The 21,108-nt window shown below is 46.2% G+C and overlaps 2 protein-coding genes across 3 annotated transcripts in view; one reads left to right on the forward strand and one right to left on the reverse strand.

Moving 5' to 3' along the window:
* The window catches only part of PRKAR1A (protein kinase cAMP-dependent type I regulatory subunit alpha), a 19,708-nt gene extending 7,937 nt beyond the window's left edge, over positions 1-11,771 (forward strand). For both annotated transcript variants that reach the window (XM_039229775.1, XM_039229774.1), the window contains exons 3-11: positions 285-455; positions 1,249-1,340; positions 1,536-1,597; positions 6,386-6,432; positions 7,174-7,332; positions 8,380-8,440; positions 9,563-9,684; positions 10,649-10,730; positions 11,027-11,771. In XM_039229775.1, the coding sequence (XP_039085706.1) occupies positions 285-455; positions 1,249-1,340; positions 1,536-1,597; positions 6,386-6,432; positions 7,174-7,332; positions 8,380-8,440; positions 9,563-9,684; positions 10,649-10,730; positions 11,027-11,199 (969 nt within the window). In that variant the 3' untranslated portion in view covers positions 11,200-11,771. The remainder of the gene's footprint in view (positions 1-284; positions 456-1,248; positions 1,341-1,535; positions 1,598-6,385; positions 6,433-7,173; positions 7,333-8,379; positions 8,441-9,562; positions 9,685-10,648; positions 10,731-11,026) is intronic.
* A 3,128-nt stretch (positions 11,772-14,899) lies between these two features.
* Positions 14,900-21,108, reverse strand: part of FAM20A (FAM20A golgi associated secretory pathway pseudokinase) — a 51,310-nt gene continuing 45,101 nt past the window's right edge. The window contains exons 8-11 of the mRNA XM_039229799.1: positions 20,381-20,490; positions 19,920-20,001; positions 19,373-19,432; positions 14,900-18,155 (exon numbers count right to left, since the gene is read on the reverse strand). Coding sequence (XP_039085730.1) covers positions 17,891-18,155; positions 19,373-19,432; positions 19,920-20,001; positions 20,381-20,490 — 517 coding nt within the window. The 3' untranslated portion in view covers positions 14,900-17,890. The remainder of the gene's footprint in view (positions 18,156-19,372; positions 19,433-19,919; positions 20,002-20,380; positions 20,491-21,108) is intronic.

Raw genomic sequence — 21,108 nt, forward strand, 5'->3', positions numbered from 1 at the left:
GAGCCCGACGCGGGGCTCGAACCCACGAACCGCGAGATCATGACCTAAGCGAAAGTCGGACGCTCAACCGACTAAGCCACCCGGGCGCCCCAAAATAATTTATTTTCAAACTTGAGTCCACTTTTCTGCGTTTGGAACGGCCTTTCCTCCTTCACTTGCACATTGGTAACAGAGGGAGAGATTCGACGTGCTTGAGATGGGCTTGCATGCACCTGGTAGGGTAGGCGAATATCAAGTTTACATGCCGAAGGGTCTCATTTTATAAACCTGTAACTTCTTTTCAGGAGGAGGCAAAACAGATTCAGAATCTGCAGAAAGGAAGCACTCGCGCAGATTCGAGGGAGGATGAGATCTCTCCTCCTCCCCCCAACCCAGTGGTTAAGGGCCGGAGGCGACGGGGCGCCATCAGTGCCGAAGTCTACACGGAGGAAGATGCCGCGTCGTATGTTAGAAAGGTAGTTACTCTAGCTGCACATTGGGCAGTGTTTCAGGGCCCGCGGGCTTTGGCAGCCGCCTTTGGTGGAGGCGTGCACTGTTTTGAAGAGTAGAACGTAGGATGATTGTACTTCATCCCGAGCAGCTTTTGGGTACCGGGGAACGGGTAGTGTGATGACGCACCATTAGAGGAGAGAACTCCTAATGATTGTGAAACAGCGAACGATTGTATTTGGGGGTGGGGGGTTCTTTCCCATGTTGCCTTGCAGTAGAAGAAGCAGGCAGTGTTTTTTCTCTTGTACTATGGTTTGTTTTTTGACATCCTGTAATTCGCGTTGTGACTTTTAACCTTTTGTTCTGGAAGCTTCGTTCCTCCTTTTGGCTCTTCCTTAGGTCTAGCCTGCCATTTTGAGTGATGCTGTTAGCCTGAAGGGGGAAGAGACGGTCCTGACAAGAGGGTTGTGAAGCTAGTAGTACATGATCACAGTTCAAAACATGACCAACTGTCATAAAATGCTGAGTTTTGCCTCAGAATGATGACTTTGGTCAAGGGGTTGTGATTTGTTACTTTAGTTGTTGACTGGAAACCAAATATGAGCCTTAGATAGGCTTGGTTGTAGGAAAAGGGGATTCGTGAGTCAATATTTACTGAGTACTTTGTAGATCACCGAAGATAAAATGGGTTGTGTTAAATACATACAGCAGTCTCGATGAACTACCTTAGCATGTCTTGACCTTTAATTGAAATGCATGTTCAGACCTGATCTGGTTTGGGTTTATGGAATTGTCATTGGGCCTTCTGTTCTTTTCCAGGTTATACCGAAAGATTATAAGACAATGGCTGCTTTAGCCAAAGCCATCGAAAAGAATGTGCTCTTTTCACATCTTGATGACAATGAGAGAAGGTAGGTTCAGGTTCTTTGTTCTACTGTTTTTTCAGTACAGCTCTGGTCTGGTCTCCTCATTGTTGCAAGTTTTAATAGTTGTTCACCTGATGACGGTCCAGGCTGAAGATCTGGGAGCTTTAAGTCTAAAGTTAGTGTTTGAAATTCATAGAAGATGCACATGAGATGTAACCTGAGACCTTGTGTGTCTTGCAGTGATATTTTTGATGCCATGTTTCCGGTTTCCTTTATTGCTGGAGAGACCGTTATTCAGCAAGGTAAGGGCTGCCGCTTCCGTGGCCTGCGGTGCTCTGGGACTGCACAAGTTTTTCAGAAGTGTGTTTCCTTCTTTCAGCCTCCCATTTTCCTTCTGTTACACTGCTAGGTTTCCGCTTTGCTTTGCTTTGCTTTTCTCTTTTCTCTTTTCTTTTTTTTTCCTCCTCTCCCCTCCCCTCCCCTCTTTTTTTGAGTATAGTTGACAATGTTACATTGGTTTTTGGGGTACAACTCACTGATTTGACAAATTGATACATTACGTCGTGTTCACCAGGGTTGTGGTGCCGTCTGTCCCTTTATACGGTGTCATTGACTGAATTCCCTAGGCTGTCCCTTTCTTTTCTGTGACTTAACTGGAAGCCTGTCCCCCTTCTCTGTGCCCTTTTGCCCTTTCCTCCTTCCCCTTCCCCCTTGGCGGCCATCAATGTGTTCTCTGTATGTATAGGCCTGATTCTGCTTTTCATTTGTTTGTTCATTTGTGTATGTGTGCTTTTTTTTTTTTTTTTTAAGATTCTACTTATGAGTGGAGTCATAGGATATTTGTCTTTCTCAGTCTGACTAATTTTACTTAGAATAATGCCCTTTAGGTCCATCTGTGTTGTTGCAAATGGCATGGTCTTCTGCTTGTTGTTTTCATGGCTGTATAATGTTCCATTGTTGTCCTCATCCATTCATCTGTGGATGGGCACTTGGGTTACATCTGTATCTTGGCTGTTGTAAACAGGGCTGTATGTGTCTTCTCAATTCGTGTTTTCATTTTTTGGTGGTAAATAACCAATAGTGGAATTACTGGATTAGTGGTATTTCTATTTTTAACTTTTTTCAAATAGTTTAATGTATTCTAATAGTAAACTTAACATGAACAGCACAGAAGATAGACAACATTAAAAACATGTACTTGATGTAGGACAATGCAAAGTTGTCGAATCGAATCTACTGTCTGATGAAAATGCTACAAACACTATTTAGTTGCTGTCGATATACTTGTTTTAAGAAAATCCAAAGGTTGGCATTGTCCAGAAAAATGTAACCGGTTTATTTATTATCATCACAAAGTTGAACTGCTGAAACGTGTCCACTGAGACATTCTGACTTGCATTGATGCTTTATGTCCCCGCATTTATATTAAAAAATCACACACAGGGGCGTCTGGATAGCTCGGTCAGCTAAGTGTCCGACTTTGGCTCAGGCTAGGATCTCACAGTTCATGAGTTCACGCCCCGCGTCAGGCTCTGTGCTGACAGCTCAGAGCCTGGAGCCTGCTTTGGATTCTGTGTCTCCAGGTCTATCTGACCCTTCCCCCCCTTGCGCACACTCTGTCTGTCTCTCAAAAATAAATACTAAAAAAATGATAAAATAAAAATTCACACACAAATGAAAATGGAAAAACTGCCAGTACTTGATTTTTTGTCTATTTTCCTACTTGCAAGCATATATTCAGGTGCCTTTTGATCCCATGGAAAAAAATATCTAATGTTTAGAACTACTAGTAACAGGAAGGAGAGAAAGTTTTTGGTGTTTTTTTTTTGAATGAAACCGTTTCCATCTTCGTGGATTCTGAGGCACGCTCTCCACGTGTGCGGCGTGCTAGCTGCATGTCTTGCCATAATCACGTGACCGGTTTGGGACGGATGGCATGGAGGTTGGGGTCTTCAAAGAGGCCCACCAGGAGCTGCGAAAGCCTCACTTGCAAGGCACCAGTAGCTGCAGTCTGGAAGCGCAGGTCTGTTTTGAAGTCCTGAGCAGGTTCTCCCACCTGACGCTGGAAAGGAAGTTTGCCAATCAGAAGTTCAGTGGACTTCCGATAGCCTCATAATGTCACCCTGGTCACCCTGGGCCTCAGCACCAGGCCTAGGAGGAGGAGGTTTCTTCGCCCCTCCAGTAGAGGGCGCGATTGTGTACCTGGTGGGGAAGCCCTGGCGGTCGCTGGGTAGGAGCCGTGGTACACAGACCTCCTCACTTAGCCCTCTTTTCCTGCTGGAGCTGAGCAAGCTAGAGGCGCGTGGGAACACAATTCTGTTTCCGCTTTCTGAGAAACTTCCATAAGGTTTTCCCCAGAACTGTACATACGTACCAATGGTAAATGAGGGTTCCTTTTTCTCTGCATCCTTCTCAGTGCTTCTTATTTCTGGTCATTTTGGTTTTAGCTGTAATAACTGGTGTTTGGTGGTATGTCAGTGTAGTTCTGATTGGCATTTCCCTGACGATCAGTGGTGGTACACATCTTTTCATTGGCCTGTTGGCCATGTGTATGTCTTTGGAAGAATGTCTGTTCAGATACTCTGCCTAGTTTTTAATCAGATTGTGGTTTTTTGAGTTCTTTATACATTTTAGCTATTAACCCCTTACTGGATATATGAGTTGCACATATTTTCTCTCATTCAGTAGATTATCTTTGTGTTGATGGTTTCCTTCGCTGCGGAAACTTTTTTTTTTTAGTATATTTATTTTGAGAGAGAGAGAGAATCCTAAGCAGGCTCTAGCCTGTTAGCCAGAGCCCGGTGGGGTGCTCGATCTCAGGACCCCGGGATCATGACCTGAGCCAAGATCAAGACATTCAGATGCTTAACTGACTGAGCCACCTCCCAGGGGCCCCTGCAGAAGCTTTTGATTTTGATGTAGTCCTTCGCCTATGGAGACCTATCTATAAAACTGTTGCTGTGGCTGATGTCAGAGAAATGCTGCCTGTTTTCTTTTATAGGATTTTTATGGTTTCAGTTCTCACATTTAGATCCTTAATCCATTTGGGGTTTATTTTTGTGTTTTATGTTAGAAAGTAGTCCAGTTTCACTCTTGTGCATGTAGTATCCCGTTTCCCCAGCGCCTTTTGTTTTCCCCATTGTGTATTCTTGCTTCCTTTGTCATATGTTAATTGACCATATACTTATGTGTTTATTTCTAGTCTCTGTTCTGTTCCATTGATTGTGTGTCTCTTTTGGTGTGAGTACCGCGCTGTTTGGATTACTAAGCTCTGTAGTATATCTTGAAATCTATCTGCTATTGTGATACCTCCAGCTTTGGTTTTCTTTCTCAGGGCGCAAATTTTATTATTATTTCTTTTGGTTTTGTGAAACATGGTGTTGGTATTTTGATAGAGATCATACTGAGTCTGTGGATTGCTTTGGGAGATAGGGACATTTTAACATTACCTCTTTCAGTCTTACAACCATGGGATAGTTTTCCGTTGTCTTTGTCATCTTTCATTTCTTTCATTAGTGATTTATAATTTTTAGAGTACAGATCTTTCACCTCTTTGGTTTATTCCTCAGTAGTTTATTTCTTTTTGGTGCAGTTGTAAATGGTGTCTATTTTTTAAATTTCTCTTCCTGCTACTTTGTTACTAGTGTATATAAATGCTATTGATTTCTGACTACTAATTTTGTATCCTGCCACTTTACTGAATTCGTGAATTCTAGTAGTTTTTGGTTGGAGTCTTTAGGATTTTCTGTGTATAGTGTTGTGTTGTCTGCAGATAGTGATAGTTGAAACTTCTTACAATCTGGATGCCTCATTTTTTTTTTCTTTCCTTTCCTTGATTGCTGTGGCTAGGACTTCAGTTCTGTGTTGAACAAAAGTGGTGAGAGTGGACATCCTTGTTTTGTTCCCGACCAGAGAGGGAAAAGCTCTCAGTTTTTCACCATTGATTCTGATGTTAGCTGTTTGGTTTTTGTATATGCCTTTTGTCACGTTAAAGTATGTTCCCTTAAAGTTAATACCTAGTCTCCTCAAGCTATTCCAAAAAATAGAGGGGGAAGGAAAGCTTCCAAATCCATGCTACAAGGCCTCCATTACCCTGATACCAAAACCAGACAGAACCACCACAAGAAAAGAAAACTATGGGCCAGTATCACTGAGAACATAGATGCATAAATCTTCAACAAAATATTAGTGTTCAGCGATACATTTAAAAAGTTCATTCATCACAATCAGGCAGGATTTATTCTAAGGATGCAAGGATGGTTCAATATTTGTAAATCAATCAGTGTCCCACATCAACAAAACAAGTGATAAAAATTGTATGATCATCTCAGTTGATCCTATTTCTTTTTTAAATTAAAAATCCTTTGGGCTAAAGGTACACTTCCACTAAAGGACTTCTGTTTTCTCTGGTATCTGATACAGCCTTGTTTATAGTAAGTTTTAAAGGATATTGCATTTTAATTTTGAATGTTATGTGAGATTTCGGAACCATACATCCTTCATATATCCTTTATATTATTAACCACTTACAGAGTAAAATAAAGTAGGAAGTAGCAAAGCACTTGTGTTCCTAATCACATAGCCCATCTATTTATAAGATTCTGTGCCTGCTACTGATTTTTACCTTTTTCCCTTATATATTAACACGGGTCTAACTTTATGGGTATCCCTCCCCCGCTTTCTTTTATTTATTCTTGATATTTCCTGGGTCCTCATAATTGGTGAGTTTTGCAGTGTAGTGACAGTCTGACATTTTGTTACTTACTCTGTTTTTTGTCTTGTTTTGTTGTTGTTGTTGTTGTTATGATCATGTAGCAGGTACTATCTTGGTACACATACAGCTTTTTTTTTTTTTTAAGTTATTTTTCAGAGTTATTCTTTAGCATGAGATGACTAAAACAGTTGATCAGTTTTTTGGCTTCAAAATTATATTGTGGGACTTTTCTTCCCGAAAGAAAGTGTGTTAGTTTATAACACACTTTCTCTGACAGCATCTCTGGAAAAATAAATTTATTTTTACATTAATTTGATAATTCTGATATGTTTCTTTAATTTGCATTATACATCTAACTTTCTTTACTCTGTTTTAGGTGATGAAGGGGATAACTTCTATGTGATTGATCAAGGAGAGATGGATGTAAGATTTAATAATTGCAGAAATATGTTGATAGTCTTAAAAGTTAATGTGTTGATACGAATTACTTTTAAGCGCTTCTGAAGGGCTATTAAAATCCCCATAAGTGCTTCTGTAGGGCTGTTAAAATCCCCATATGCCAGACTCCACCAACATCTTTTGCCAAATATATTAATGACACAGAGAAACTTTTTAACCTATTAAAGGTAATTTCTTTACCTGGACATTCAGTTTAAGGCTTTCACTGGAGTCCTGGTTCAAGCGTGCGTGTGTGCTGTGTGGTGAGGTGGATGTGAGGGAGACCTGGGCGTTAGCTCTGAGACCTGGTCCAGCTCCCTTGATTCTGTTAATCTTGTTTACAAGGGAAATGGGCAAAACAACAGCTTTGCTGTCACAGGATTACTAGACAGTTCGGTGCCTTCTGCAGCTGAGATATTGAGTGTAGTACCCGGCACAGCGCTCTCTAAATGTACAAGCTGTTCATGCTTTGCTTACCTTTGCCCCAATCCTCCCGCTGGGGAACATTTTCGTGTCTGGTAATTCAGCCCGGAAAATCACAGACACTCGTGATTTATTGAACTCCTTAGTAGACATCAGCTGTTTTGCCCTGCTCTGTATACTACAGACATAGCGCGTTCTCTCGTGTGGAACCAAGTTCCGTGTTCTGATTCCTCACAAGGTGTTTTATCAGTCAGTGTTTGTGTGTGTCGGAAAAAAACCGATTCTTTGTCATTTGCCTTTTAGGTCTACGTCAACAACGAATGGGCAACTAGTGTTGGGGAAGGAGGGAGCTTTGGGGAACTCGCTCTGATCTATGGAACGCCTAGAGCAGCCACTGTCAAAGCAAAGACGAATGTGAAATTGTGGGGTATCGACCGAGACAGCTACAGAAGAATCCTCATGGTGAGCCCCAGGGCTTTTGGAGTATGATGTATGATTCCGGTCTGTCACTGCGCTTGAGGAATACCCCCAGGCCTCGTAGAGCAAGCGTCCGGCTAGCAGCGGCAGGGGACACCAGTGTGGTGCGTCTGTGGTGGCCAGCCCACGTTTGCACACGTCTCATTTGCATTTCAGGGAGCTCAAGAGGTGCTGCTTCTAAGAGCATGAAGCGCCTGAAGGTTGGAGGTCGGAGGTCACCACCTCCCTAAACTGCAGGGGGGTTGTCAGCAGTGCAGATGTCCCCTCGCGAGACTGGACGAGTAAACAAAATAATAAAGCCATCAGAACATTCTGCTCACCTAGAACTTTGTGACAGATTTATAGAGTAGCTCTAGATGTGAAGCACCAGCTGCCTGCCCTTGTCCTCTTGAATTTGTGCAGTGCCTGTCCGGCCGTTTGACCGTCTGCAGTTGGATGTACTTTGAATATTTTCTGTATTTGGCGGATGTGTATGTATAAATAGACACATATGTGCGTGTAAGGACATTCTAGAGGACTGTGTTTCCCCCCGTCCTCCCCCCAGATACACGGTATTTAACAAACCTTACAGGTAAGACAGCTTGGTGAAGTTAGGGGTTCGGGTACTGCTTTTGGTAGGAGGTCTGGAGGTGGTAGCAGTTTTCTGTCCCTAGTTCTGTGGCAGATCGGGGTTGTGCAGGAGAACCCAGGGCCGGAGACATGTTCTGCTGTTGTCACACTCGTAACTTGGTAGATTTTTTGGAGAACTGATGAAACTTGGCATTTCGTTAATTGGTTGTCCTAGGCACCTTCTTGGGCCCGTATGCATGGTGTTACTCTTAAGAGCGAGTTACGAAGTTCTTTATTAGGCTGAACCAGAGGCTTTACCATCTTCAACATGAAGAAACTCACTGGTCAAGAAGTGGCAGCAAGCTTTGACTTCTTTGTTGTTGTTTTTTTTTTAAGTTTATTTAACACTTAATATTTCTTATTCCACAGCATTATGTGATAATTACACATTTTTGAGATCACTTTTTTTTTTCCCATTTATAGGGAAGCACGCTGAGAAAGAGGAAGATGTATGAGGAGTTTCTTAGTAAAGTATCTATTTTAGGTGAGTTTTGGAAGATCACACAGAGAATTGTTAAATTGAAGTGTTAATATACTAATTTCTTAAAAACTGCCCTGATTACCAACTCACTTTTTTTTTTTTTTTTGCTAACAATAATGAAAAATACAAAGTTGAAGTTTGACCAAGTTAGAAGTAATTTTACAATGTATTTAATCTGCTAGTGTATGACAGACCTCTTTACTAGTGGTGGGTGTGGGAGAAGCTTCCTGGAATTATGTGCTGCTCATTCCTCTGGGAGAGACAGAAAGGCTAAAAGTGTCCTTCTTTGATGATGGACATTGACAGTCATTCCCCCTCTGATTTCTGTCTCTGTTGCTCCATGGGTGAGTTGACTGGTTCAGGAGAGAGTTGAATATTTCCAAGAATGCCTTTACTCTGTAGAAAAATTAGGTGTCATTTTCTGACCTCTGAAGAAGTGCTGGAAGTTTGTTGAAGTTGAGTAAAGCAGGTTAACCTGGAGCAGCTGTGTGTATTTTGTCTCCTGGCCTCACAGATACTGTCCCAGCCTGCGCTTCTCTGGGAGGTGGGCAACGGTGGCTCTTAGGGAATAGTCTTCTGCCACTGTTTTGTCACAGCGAGTTGACTTTTTCCCCTTATTTGTCCTTTCTCTGAAAGGGTTGCGTTTACTTAATGACTTGGGTTTTAGTTTGGCTTTTGGGAACTCTTGTCTTGTTCTCATGGATTTCATAGATAAATTCAACTTAAGATTTAAATAGGTTAAGTTATTTCTGTGAACCTCTGGAAAAGTACAGATGGCAACACTATCTTTGACTTTTGGGTCTTGCAATTGTAGGTTTGATTTGCATTGATGGTGTTCTTTAGGAAGACTTAATGATTCCATTTTTTTATTCATTTACCATTGGGTGCAATTGATAGAGATTAACCTGGTCACTGGACTACTGAAGTAAGCATCTAAGGGTCATCTGTAAGTAATAGGAGGACCTTGTGGAGACTCGGGGTAATTGAAGAGAGGCTCCATGTTGAATCTGCAGCACTACTAGAATATTAAATGGGCATGGCTATTTGATTCATGCTTTTTACAGTTTTGACATTTTTAGCAGTGACAACTAGTGTAGAGAAATTCTTTGAATTCTTGCCTTTCAGAATCTCTGGACAAGTGGGAACGTCTCACAGTGGCTGATGCATTGGAACCCGTTCAGTTTGAGGACGGGCAGAAGATTGTGGTGCAGGGAGAGCCCGGGGACGAGTTCTTCATTATTTTAGAGGTAAAGGAGCCTGTGTGCGATCCTTACTGGGGGGGAGAAAAGTAGAACACCGTGAGGGAGAGAAAAGGGGCTAATGCTGATTTCCAGCTTCGTGTTTTAGGAATACCTGACAGTTTTATTTAAAACTTCTCTTTCGCTTTGAAGCGGTGGTGTTTGGTGTTCTGCCAGGCCACCATATTTTAACTGAGCTGGAATCCATTCTGGAAGGACTGTTTAAGAAGTAGTAGCCAAATTCTGGCCTACTCAGTCATTTATCATGCAAGCCAAATGAAACTTAACCATTTAGCAAAACAAGCTAGTATGGCTCCGCACCATCCTTTTTAAAATCGTATGTTTGGACCATTTGGCAAATGAGGGTTAGAGGCAGGCATTTACATGCTGAAAGCAGCTCTGGTTTCTCTCTTCACAATTCGCAGAGCACATACTCTTGCCTGCCAACCAGAGCCTCAAGAGCACATTTTCTAGGAATGCGGCTCAGGAGATGCTAGCCGCTAAAGGCCACGAGTTGAGGGCCTTTCTGTGAAAGGCCAGTCGGTTAATAATTGAGGCTTTACGAGCCTTGAGGTTTCTGTTGCAAAGACGCTGCTCTTGGACTTCGACTCGTAGTAGAAGAATACAGTGCAAAAGTGGCCGGAAACGGTGTGTAAGTGAATGTGAATGTTGTGCCTGTAACGTTTTGTTTATAAAAGCAGCGAGCCTGGGTTTGGACCCCTGGCTGCAGTTCGCTAACCTGAGTCTTAGCCCTGTGGCTCCTCTGTGAGGAGGGGCTCCCGGCAGGGCTGTTGGTGGATAGGGATCGAAGCTCGGCTCAGGACTCTCTTCAGTCATCTCTCATGTGGACGGGAGGATTGGAAAATCGCCGCTGAAGCCTTTTTTTTTTTTTTTAAATTAACCAAAATGCATATGTAAAATGCCACCCTGGACGTGAGAGTATTTGTTTTGCCATTTGGTGGTTTTATTACAGGGTTCAGCTGCTGTGCTACAGCGTCGGTCAGAAAACGAGGAGTTTGTGGAAGTGGGAAGATTGGGGCCTTCTGACTATTTTGGTACGTGGCTTTCGTCGAAGTACAGAGTTCAGGTTCCCTCTCCGTGGGCTAACGCACTCTCTTAATTTTGTCTGTCTTCTGAATTTTCTTTTCGCACCGTAGTCTTTTTGGCTCTCCGGAGGGTGAGATTTTGACCTTTACCCGGTCAGGAGTCAAGTCACCGATGGTCTCCTGTCCGTTGGGTTCAGGTGCAGAGGTTGGGGGCCCCGTACTGACTTCTGAAGACCAGTAAACGCTGTCTTCTGGGGCTTCGGGGGGGACTCTGGCCTCCCCTGACCCTTGTCCCTCCTTCACAGGTGAGATCGCGCTCCTGATGAACCGGCCCCGCGCTGCCACGGTGGTCGCCCGCGGCCCCTTGAAGTGCGTGAAGCTGGACCGACCCCGATTTGAACGTGTCCTCGGCCCGTGCTCAGACATCCTCAAGCGAAACATCCAGCAGTACAACAGTTTTGTGTCGCTGTCTGTCTGAGACCTGCTGCCCGGGCCTCCTTGTCGCCCTGTCCCCGGTCCCGGTCTGTGCTTCCCTCGCGCAGACGGCTTTCCCCCTCCTGGCAGCACGGCGGCTTCTCGTCTGTTTCTATTAAAAGTCGCTTTTCTTGCACCGTTTTTCATTTGGAGCGTTGACCGAATATCCCTCTGCAGTTAAATAAATAGAAAGAGTCCCGTGGAGACCTTGCTGTTCCCGCTTCTCTCTGCGCAGTGTTGGGGCCCAGCCCGGGTGGCGCGGCTGCTTCCGGGCCAGGCCCCCCGCGCCACTGGGCTGCCATAGAGCAGTGGGGTGACGGTGCAGGGGCTTCTGTTTCTAAGTGACACGACCTTCCAGTCATATATTTTAGACTGTGGCCATATATGCTGTACTTCCTTATAGAATAAATGATTTCTCATTAAGCTCTGAGGATTAGGAAAAAACAGATCTAGAAAAATCTTAGTATAGTAGAAAGATACCTGCTTGTACTTCAGCTAGCTTAAGGGTGGGATGATGCCCATTTTTGCTAATTATCGGACGGACGCGATCTGTTGAGGTCTTTTTTTTTCTTTTAATCAGAATTTTTGTCAAGCTCATTTTCCTGGTTTTGTTTGTTCTTGCCGTTAGTGTTTCCCAGCTCTGACACGTGTTGATGTGGCTGTCTCCGCCTGCCTTTTGAGTTTGAAACCAGATCTAGGCTACAAATACTGAGTTACGGATTAACTACATCTGCCTCCGCTCAGAAATTCTGATTAGACCTTTATTTACCCAGCTAGTGCCAAATACCGATCACCAGATGCTGAATCGGGAGTAAGAATCAGAGGTCTCTTGGTCGTTAATGTAGAGCTTTTGGCTAAATGTACATCCTTCCGTTGACTCCCAGATACCACCTCCCCCCCCCCTCCAGGAGACTGAGTTTGCTGGGAATAGAACAGGTGGAACAGATGTCCTGCCAGGAAAATGGAGGTGATGTTGGTAAAGGGGGCAATGCCAGGGGGACACAGTTCGGTGTTGGGGACTCTGTCCCGCTAAACCCACTGGGGCAGGAGATTTGGGAAGAAGCGTTTACTTTGGTTTTCCCATTTTCCCTTCTTTTTACATCAAGTAGAATTTGGGGTGGGCTGGGGGGAGGCGTGCGCCTCTGTTCTTTCAGGTTGAGAAGTTCCGCTTTCTACTTAGCATTGATTTCTCTGGCAAACGGTTTTGATTTTCTAAAGTAAACTTGTGTCTTGAGTCTTAACTGTGTTTCAGCCCTTTCCAGCCTCCCCCTCCTCCTGTGCTCTGTTGTTCCACGTGCACCCGACGGTACCCAGCGGTTTATTTTTATTATTGTAATTTTTTTAAAACAAAGGTTCACAGTTCTGTAACGTCAGGCACTTTTCTTTTCATTGTGATTTATATATAACGTGCGGTTATATTTGGGAGTGACTGCAAGCATGTTTCCATCTGTGTGTGACTGGCTCTGATCATCAGTCCCCTCTCCTGCCCTTTCCCGGGGAACTCACATTGGTCATGGTGGGTTCGGTTCCTAGATTTGAACAGTTTTCAGGTTGTTACGAAGCTTGGAGTATAAATCTGGGAAAGCGGTTTAATTTACTTTTAGTGTGATAGAAAACCACCGTATTACAGTTTTTTATTTTTCAAAGTTACCTGTACTAAATGAGGGTTTTCTGATCTGTACTTTGTGTTTAGCTGCCTTTTCTATTTAAAAAAAAATGAAAAATAAAAGTTATGTTCTTACTAGCTTAAAGCTTGATTTAATCTTTGTTTAAATGCCAAAACTGTACTTAACTGAGTTATTTAGAATGCCATGAATTTGCACAAGTTTCATATATGTATATACTCATGTTCATGTATATTTAGATATATAGGATGCTTTCTAAATGAGTTTTGCTCTTAAATCATTTGGCTTGCTGTTTACTCCCTTTTGTAGTTTTTAATCTAAGGAATTTTAAGTCTAAATTGAAAATTGATCACATTTAAAGCTTTCTCTCTGTGCAGTCTAAGTATATGTGAGAAATCACAATTGGCATAATTTGTCTTAGTCGATATTCAGGGCTTTAGAAGTCATTATTTTTGGGCTTGGTTAAGTGAATTTAAGAGATCTACTGCTCTAGAAAGTATAGATGGCCAAAGGACCATTTTGTATTGTTTCCTGGTTACTAGTCTGGTTATACTGTGTGTGCTAATATACTCGATTCTTTTTTGTTATAGATTGTCCTAACAGTAGGTCAAGTAATAAAAAAAGATGAAATAATTTACATTCTTAAATGAATCGGTTTTTCTTTCCCTTCTCCTTTCCTTGTTGTCTTCTTCCCTCTCTCCCCCAGAAACTTTGAATCTGGTGGGCAAGAATGCAGATCAGAAGTGAATGATGGGGTTAGTGTTTTAAAAGAATAATGTTTGGTTTCAACCTTTTTCCAGTTCAGTTTGTTAAAGAATGAATCTAAAATCCTTACTCGAAGCATAATTGAGTTGTTAGCCAATCTGTTCACGGAGTAGTAGAAGGAAGAGATTAAATCAGAAACCAAAAGATCTCCTTTTTATTTGAGACACAGTGGTTCTCTGCTCTTGGAACTTCCCCAGAGCTCATGGGAATCGTCATTTCTGTATCAACGCGCTCTGTGGTTTAAATTCAATACGTGCATGTGGGTATTGAGGTTTGCCTCTATATATTTTGCAGTCATGAAGTCTTATTTCTGGTATTCCTCAGATATATGAGACGTACCAAGTTGTACTCATTAGTTTATTGGTATTAAGGTCTTCACATCCAGCAAGGTGGGAGATGTGTCACGTTCTTGAACATTCTTTAATGTGTGCCGCTTTGTAACGTGTGCACTCGGCCCTGATTTAGTAGCCCTTTCCCTCAGCCCCCTGGAGGGGGGCGGGACATGTAGAGTCACCGCGGAATGTCACTGAAGAGAACTTGCTTGGATTGACTGCGCTGACTCTGGTTTCGTTCTCCTTCTAGAACACTGGCTTGTATGGAATTGCTTTTTGTCTTTTAATGACTGGAATGTCGACATTTTATTTTATTTTTTAAGATTTTTTATAGTTTTATTTATTTTTGAGACAGACAGAGCATGAGTTGGGGAGGGGCAGAGAGAAAGGGAGACGCAGAATCCGAAACAGGCTCCAGGCTCTGAGCTGTCAGCACAGAGCCCAACGCGGGGCTCGAACCCACGAACCGTGAGATCCTGACCTGAGCCAAAGTTGGACGCTTAACCGACTGAGCCACACAGGCGCCCCTGAAATGTTGACATTTTAAAATTGAAGGACCATGATGCTCAGTTCCTAATACTGAGTTATCTCTGATCACAGATTAGTAACTGAATCCTTTTTTGGATTTTTGTCAGGCCCTGACACCGTGTTTCTAGATGGCTAAAACAACATTGAAAGGCAGTGGCCCCATTGCCATTGAAGGCTCCCTCTAAAGTCAGCTTTTCCTAACCACGACCAGTAAAAAGCAAGAAGCTTAGACCTTTCCCTTCTTAGCCTGTGGAACTTTCACATAGAGATCAGTATTGTTGTGTGTGTGTAATAGTAAAATTTGTTAACCTGAGTTCAGAGCTGTGACTTCATCCTGAGTCAACCTAAAATCCAAACCGCTAATGATTATAATTTTTTTCGTTTTGTGCCAAGTTCTGCCAATTTAGCTTCTGTACGTGTGTGATTCTCAAAGTTACCACTAGATGGAGAGGTGTTTTTTTTTTAAGTAATCATCTTGGTTCATCTCAAAAGAGTTACACAGTTGGTCCTTGTATTTTCGTGGTGTTGTGAATTCTGCAAATTTGCCTGCCTGCTAAAATGTATCTGTGACACCCCAGGTCAGAACGCAGAGCATTTTCCCTGCCACTCGAGGACACGGGCGGAGGGGCAAAGACTTTGAATCCACCAACTTGCGGGTGCCCTGCTGAGCTTGGTGCTCTGCCCTCTGGTTTGGCGCTCGCACGGTCATTGCTGGTCTGTTTCATGGCCTGTTTAGTGCTGCTCTGGTGGTTTTGTGCTTTCTGGTGGTGACTTCACTGTTCGAAACGGCCCCTCAGTGTAGCACTAAAGTGCTGGCTCGTGTCCCTAAGGGTGAGAAGCCTTCAAAGTGTGTCTGGCGGGGAAAGTAAGCGTATTAAGTCGTTTCTTTCAGGCACGAGTTTTACAGTGCTTTTGGCCACAAGTTCAGAGTTATAAACCAACAACGAACGCATAGTACGGGGTCTTTAACACATGAGATGAGATCATGTATTGATTTGTTTACAGAAATGTCCCTAGAGGCTCACGGGAACCTATGCGCCGTATTTCCTCTCGGAGCAGGTGGCTCAGCCTCCGCGAGTCTGGTGTCCTTGGAGATTTTAGAGACTGTAAAACTGCCACGAGTAAGAGACTGCACTTCTCCAGTCTTCAAACTCGGATGGCCCTCCTGACTTTTGGGCAGGCTTCTTCCAACCCCTTCCAACAGACTCCTTCCAACCCCTTCGTCTCCCAGTTGATGCAGCGCAGTGTCCTTCCGTCTTTTAGTCCGTTGTCAGTAGTGACATGAAAAGTTTTTACAGAGAGGGGAGACTTTGTGTTACGGGAAGGTGAACAGTGGCCCAGAATGGACATGTCGGGAGAGCCTGACCGTTTTAAGAAAGGAGTCTTTGTTTTTGGTTTTCTGGTATTGTTGACATTGATGGAGTCCTGCTCTCTGCATTAGTGAAAAAGTTAATGGAGCGTTGAAGTAAATAATTAGCTGTCTCCCTACTCTACGTATGGTGGTCAAACTCCTCCTTTCTGTTACTCTTAGTTTGTAAAAGACGCCACAGTTTATCCTAGGCCATTCTCAAACCGGCGCATTGCCCTCAGCGTGCCTGGGTTTGACATGGGGCTGCGGCCTGCCTTCCGTGGGCTCTGCGGCTCCGCGTCCCAGACCGTTCTGTGCTATTCTTGGACCATCTTTGCCTGAATATTTTTTCTGCCATGCTGTGTACAGTGACCTGGCCCCTCCGCCCAAAGGAAACACTGTGTTGAAGTGGGAGACGGTTCATGAAGTGGGGGGCCCTGAGCAGCCCTACAGTGGTGGACATCTCTGGGGTCAAGCTTCTTCTGCTAAGGGGGTTATTTTCTCCATAAACAAATAGAACTTCACAGCTTGAAGTACTGCTGGGCTTCTGTATCACAGTGGAAAGAACACTTAGGAGTTGGTTTAAATCATTAAGTGGTGTGATGTGAGTTAATCTCTTTGAGACTATATATTTTTTTCTGTGTACATTGAGGGTAAGGGATTCCCCCTGTACGTTCGGGGGTCTCGGAAACCTGTTTGTTGACTCTCGTAAGCCAGGCTCGGTGAATGTCACAGAGATACGGGCTTAGGGTGATGGATCAGCAACGGGTACCAGGTGGGTCAGAAAGACCCGTGTTACTGTCCAGTCTGGAGGGCTTGGGTCACCTTTCCAGTTCCTGACCTGGTACCCACTTCACTCACTGACGGCTTCTTTCAGGCCTCCCCCCCCCCCAATTCTACACTTGGAGCCTCTAACCTTTCTCCGAGAAGTTGGTGGGTGAGATCAGCCATGTTGACTGTTGACTGACTGATCAGTGCACAGTATGACTACATTCTTGTCATTTGGGTTTTCAGATCTGACTTCTGGAATGTGAGACAGAGCCTCCGATGGAAGGCATCTCCGATGTGGGCGAGTCAGTAGGGAGAAAGCCGAGGGGACGCGACCCCTATCTACCCGCTTCTAAGGGAGGCTTTGAAAGTCCACTTGAGTTGGTCCTTTTTTTATAACAAGCCGCTGAAGGGGGAGAGTGTGTCGTCTACAGCATCAGGCCTGTCCAGAGACCCCCCTGCCTCTTTTGGGGGCCGGGAGGGGGACAGCTCTGGGAAAGAGGATTGTGGGGGGCGGGGGGCCCTGGCTTTTCTCCTGGGGTGGTCCAGGTTCACGCACCTGCCGGGCCCGTGCCTGCGCTGTCCCACTTTTAGGACCCTGCTTTTCCCTTCCTTCACTAAAGTTCCCTCTCGTTGCCGGATGCTAATTTTGACATATTTGACAGTATTTCACTTGATATTTAAATACCCCTCACATTGAAAACATCCCCTTTCAGATATTCTGAGCAAATCCCTATGTTATTTTTACCTTTTGTAATAACGTTGGAGAAACCCTTTTGGACCAGTCAGTGAGGGACTATTGTATTCAGTTGGGCCACAGCGACTGGGACATAAATAGAAAGCGTTAGGTCTACTTTGAACCAGTTTGAGAGCTACCATTTTTAGATGTCTTTTGTCTGCTTGTGAGATGCCAGATATTTTATCTGGATCAGAAATGGCCCTTGTAGATGTTCTAAGAATCTGGAGGTCAGCTAGGTGTCCACTGGTGCCCTTTTATTCTACTCTTTTCCCGGGACAAGGCTTCCCAACCTTCCAAGCCCGACTCCTGTTCAGGTTTCCCGGTGGGCTCAGGACATGGTCTGTGGCCTTGATGAAGCAGTGACTTCTGGGAAAGAGGGAGCCAAGGAGGTCCCCTGGCAAAGCAGTGCACCGAGAAAGAAAGTTCAGCCGATCTCCCTTCTTTTGCTCTTGTAGAATCATCCGGGTGCCCTGCCGCCCGTGACCCAGCACCTCCCTGCTGACGGACGGGGATGCGAGGAATCGGGTCTGCGCCCCGAGTCCGCAGCCGGCTGGCAGGTGCAGCTCCTGAGGTGTGGCCCCATCCCGTCCCTAGCGTGTCAGGTGAGGCTGGCCAGGGTCTGGGGCTGACTCCCCTGCGGGGTCACTGGCTATGACACTCTGCTCTCCGTGGGCCTCGACACACCCCTGCACCGTCTGCAGGATGATCCGGAGCCTCCGGTCCAGGGCCAGGAGGTGGGGCTCAGTGAGAACGGGGCTGAGCTCATCTTCCAACAGAGACTCCCGCATCACGTCGCTGAGTCTGTAGTCGGCCTGGGCCAGCAGCTGCAGGTGCAAGAGCGTTTTCTTTTTTATCCTGGGAGGACAGAGTCAGAGGAGGCACGTAAGTAAGTGGGAAGAGAGGGGCTCGCCCCGACCGCGTTCCCCACAAGCAGCCGTGGAAGCTGATCCGGGAGCCGCCTTCTCCGGTGTCGTCTTCTCAAGCACATTTTAATGAAAACCAGGGAAAAGGAAATACGAGACATTTAATGGCATCTCAAGGAGATTGAAAGCCAACGAGAGAAGTTTCTGGGAGGTGAAACGGGGAAGATGCTGGGCATCTCAGAAACCCTAGGTACCTAGGTTGTTCCTTGCCAACTTTATACCATCTCTCTGTCAGGCCCTTCGAGGGTTGGAAATGGGGCGCAAGCAGTCTGGGCTTTAGGATTCTGATTTCTTCTGATGTGGGGCCCGAACTTGCTTTCAGATGTGTAAGCAGCTGAACCGTCCGACTGGCTTTGTCAACTGCCACTGCCTCGCCTGAGTAGGATGGGGAGGGATGGGGGCAGGCGCGCTTACATGAAACTGAGACGCAGATACAGAACGCGCTTTGCTCTGAGTTTTCCAGCTAGAAACGAAAGGGGCTTTTGCTAGGCGTGCGTCCCAGTATTTCTGGTTAGATCCGGATACCGGACCCCAGCCGGTGGGCCATTACGCCAGCCCGACTTGAGCACCGGAGAGGTATGGGAGTGGATGAGACAGTCTCTAGAGAATGGTGGCTGCACAAAGCCTAAATACCTCCTTTCAATCTATCATGAGTTTACGGGATTTTTTTTTTTTTTTAAGATTTTATTTTCAAGTACTCTCTACACCCAACGTGGGGCTCAAACCCACAACCCTGAGATCAAGAGTCGCGTGCTCTCCCCACTGAGCCAGCTGGGCGCCCCATGTTTATGGGATTTCAGTCAGGATCTTACTTAGACCTGTGACCAGGTAGTAGTATTTATGCGCTTCTACGAGGGCTGAGTGAAGCCGAGTTCTGATTAGTCCCGTCCAAGACTCTCAGGATCTGCTCGAGTGAGATCTCTGAGTGGGTTACCGATTTAAGTTGGCGATTGGAGGCTTTACACGACGAAGTCCTCATTCATTCTATGCTGGAAGGTGAAAGCCTGAGGCTGTTGCTGGGGAGAGAGTCCTATGGCTGTACAGGAAATGAGGTCACCCCGTCATCCTTCCCACCAGCGTCCTAGACACCGGGCCTTCAGAGCCTGACGAGTCACGACTGTGACCTGTCCCAGAGCTTCGGAAGCTTACCTGCAGCACTGCGACAGTGGCGACAGGATGGAGAGCTCATCCTGGGAGTGTCGTCCAAACCTGGAAGGGAAACGGGCTTTCAGGGCGGCCGCGGCCCCTCCTTCCTAAGGCCTCCTCTCTCCTCTCCTCTACCTCAGCCTTGTTTTGATGCCCAGCCTGGGGTAAAATGCCAGGGATCGTGGTGGCTTCCTCTCCAGCCGCCTCCTCAATCAACTCACAGAAGCCTCCGTCCAAAGGTGTGCATCCAACCTCCATCCATCCATCCATCCATCCATCCATCCATCCATCCATCCATCCATCCCCTAAGTACAGAAGACCAGGCACTGAGAATGAGCTGTGCGCTCTGCCTCTAGGACTGAACCATAGAGTAAAAAATAGGAAACATGTGAGTCCATTTCACTAACGCCCTCAGGTAAGAGGAGACCCAGCATCACTTAGTAAAGATGAGGAGGAAGGGGAAGAAGTGAGGCAAGGCGACCGGGAACGTGACAGGAAAGGACCTCCTGTTTGCCCCGCCCCGGGGCAGCCGCACCCCCGGGACACTTACCCTCTGGCATTGTCAAGGTGAATAAGGAACCCATCATCCCCAAATTTGGTGAACATCTCGTAGTGGTGACGGTCCATGTTTCCTGCAAAGGGGGACAGACGCTTCGGACCTCTGAACCCTCCCCTTTCCCCGGGCGGGCAGGCCAGTCCCCAGCCGAGTCAGGACCCTGAGCCCAGGGCCGCGGGCTGTTTCCCAGGGTCCTTAGTGAAGCCGTAGAGGGAGAAGGAAGCCAACCACGGCCAGCACACCCTCCGCTGGACTGTTTCCACCTATGCCTGCCTGCTGAGCCACGGCCTCTCCGGGGAGGGGGGCGTGTTAACTTCTGTCCTCCAGGACCTCGGCCACTTCCGAGGTTACTCGGTCCTTGCGATCCGGGCTATGACTCGCCACCCCAGGTCACAGCGACTCCCAGTCCAGCAGCAGAGGCTGCTGGCGCCCAGGGCCCGAGTGCGGCCACCTACCTATCAGGAAGTCGAAGATGGCCATGTCGATGATGTTGAGGAGGCGGCTGCTGCTGTTGTAAGGGTAGATCTGTTTCACGGTGTCGCAGTACAGCGGGTTGACCTCCCACCTGAGGGGGAGAAGAAGTCCTGGGGCCGGAAGAGCCAAGATGGCAAGGTGTTGGGGGGTCCTCCTTTCACCGCCCCCCGCCCCCTCAACCCCCTGCCTCCCGGATCCCACCCCGGGCTGCCGGCGCCTCCTGGGCATGCCAGTGGCAGCTGGGGACCCAGGAGGCCCCTGGGAGAAGGTGGTTCTGGGTCCTGAGCATCCATTCTGCTGGGCGCTCCAATCGCGGCTGGGATACCACGTGCCCGTCTGCAGCTCCCGTCATTCGGAGGCCCCCGGCAAGCCCCCCAATTCTCTCACTTCTCCCTCTCCCGTGCTCCCCTGCTAGACTGCCCCCTTGACCCTTTCCGTCTGCTATGCACCAACCCCGCCTTCACGAGTCCCCGAGGATCCTCCAGAAACCCTTCTCTGCTCACTTCTCCTCCCGCCGGGACCTGAGTGGCTGGACGGATGAACCCATGCACTCTGTCGGCTGCAGCCCTGTGATTTCAGGCTTCTCGTCTGACCGCCCCATTAGGCTGGGAGCTTCCCGAGGGGGGGGCCTGTGTCTTTCATTTCTGTACCCCAGGCACCCAGCACTGGGTACGCAGTAGGCTCTTGGTAACTGAATCCATGAACGAAA

Source organism: Hyaena hyaena, unplaced genomic scaffold (assembly GCF_003009895.1).
Source record: "Hyaena hyaena isolate Hyena2069 unplaced genomic scaffold, ASM300989v1 scaffold_39, whole genome shotgun sequence".
Taxonomy (NCBI): domain Eukaryota; kingdom Metazoa; phylum Chordata; class Mammalia; order Carnivora; family Hyaenidae; genus Hyaena; species Hyaena hyaena.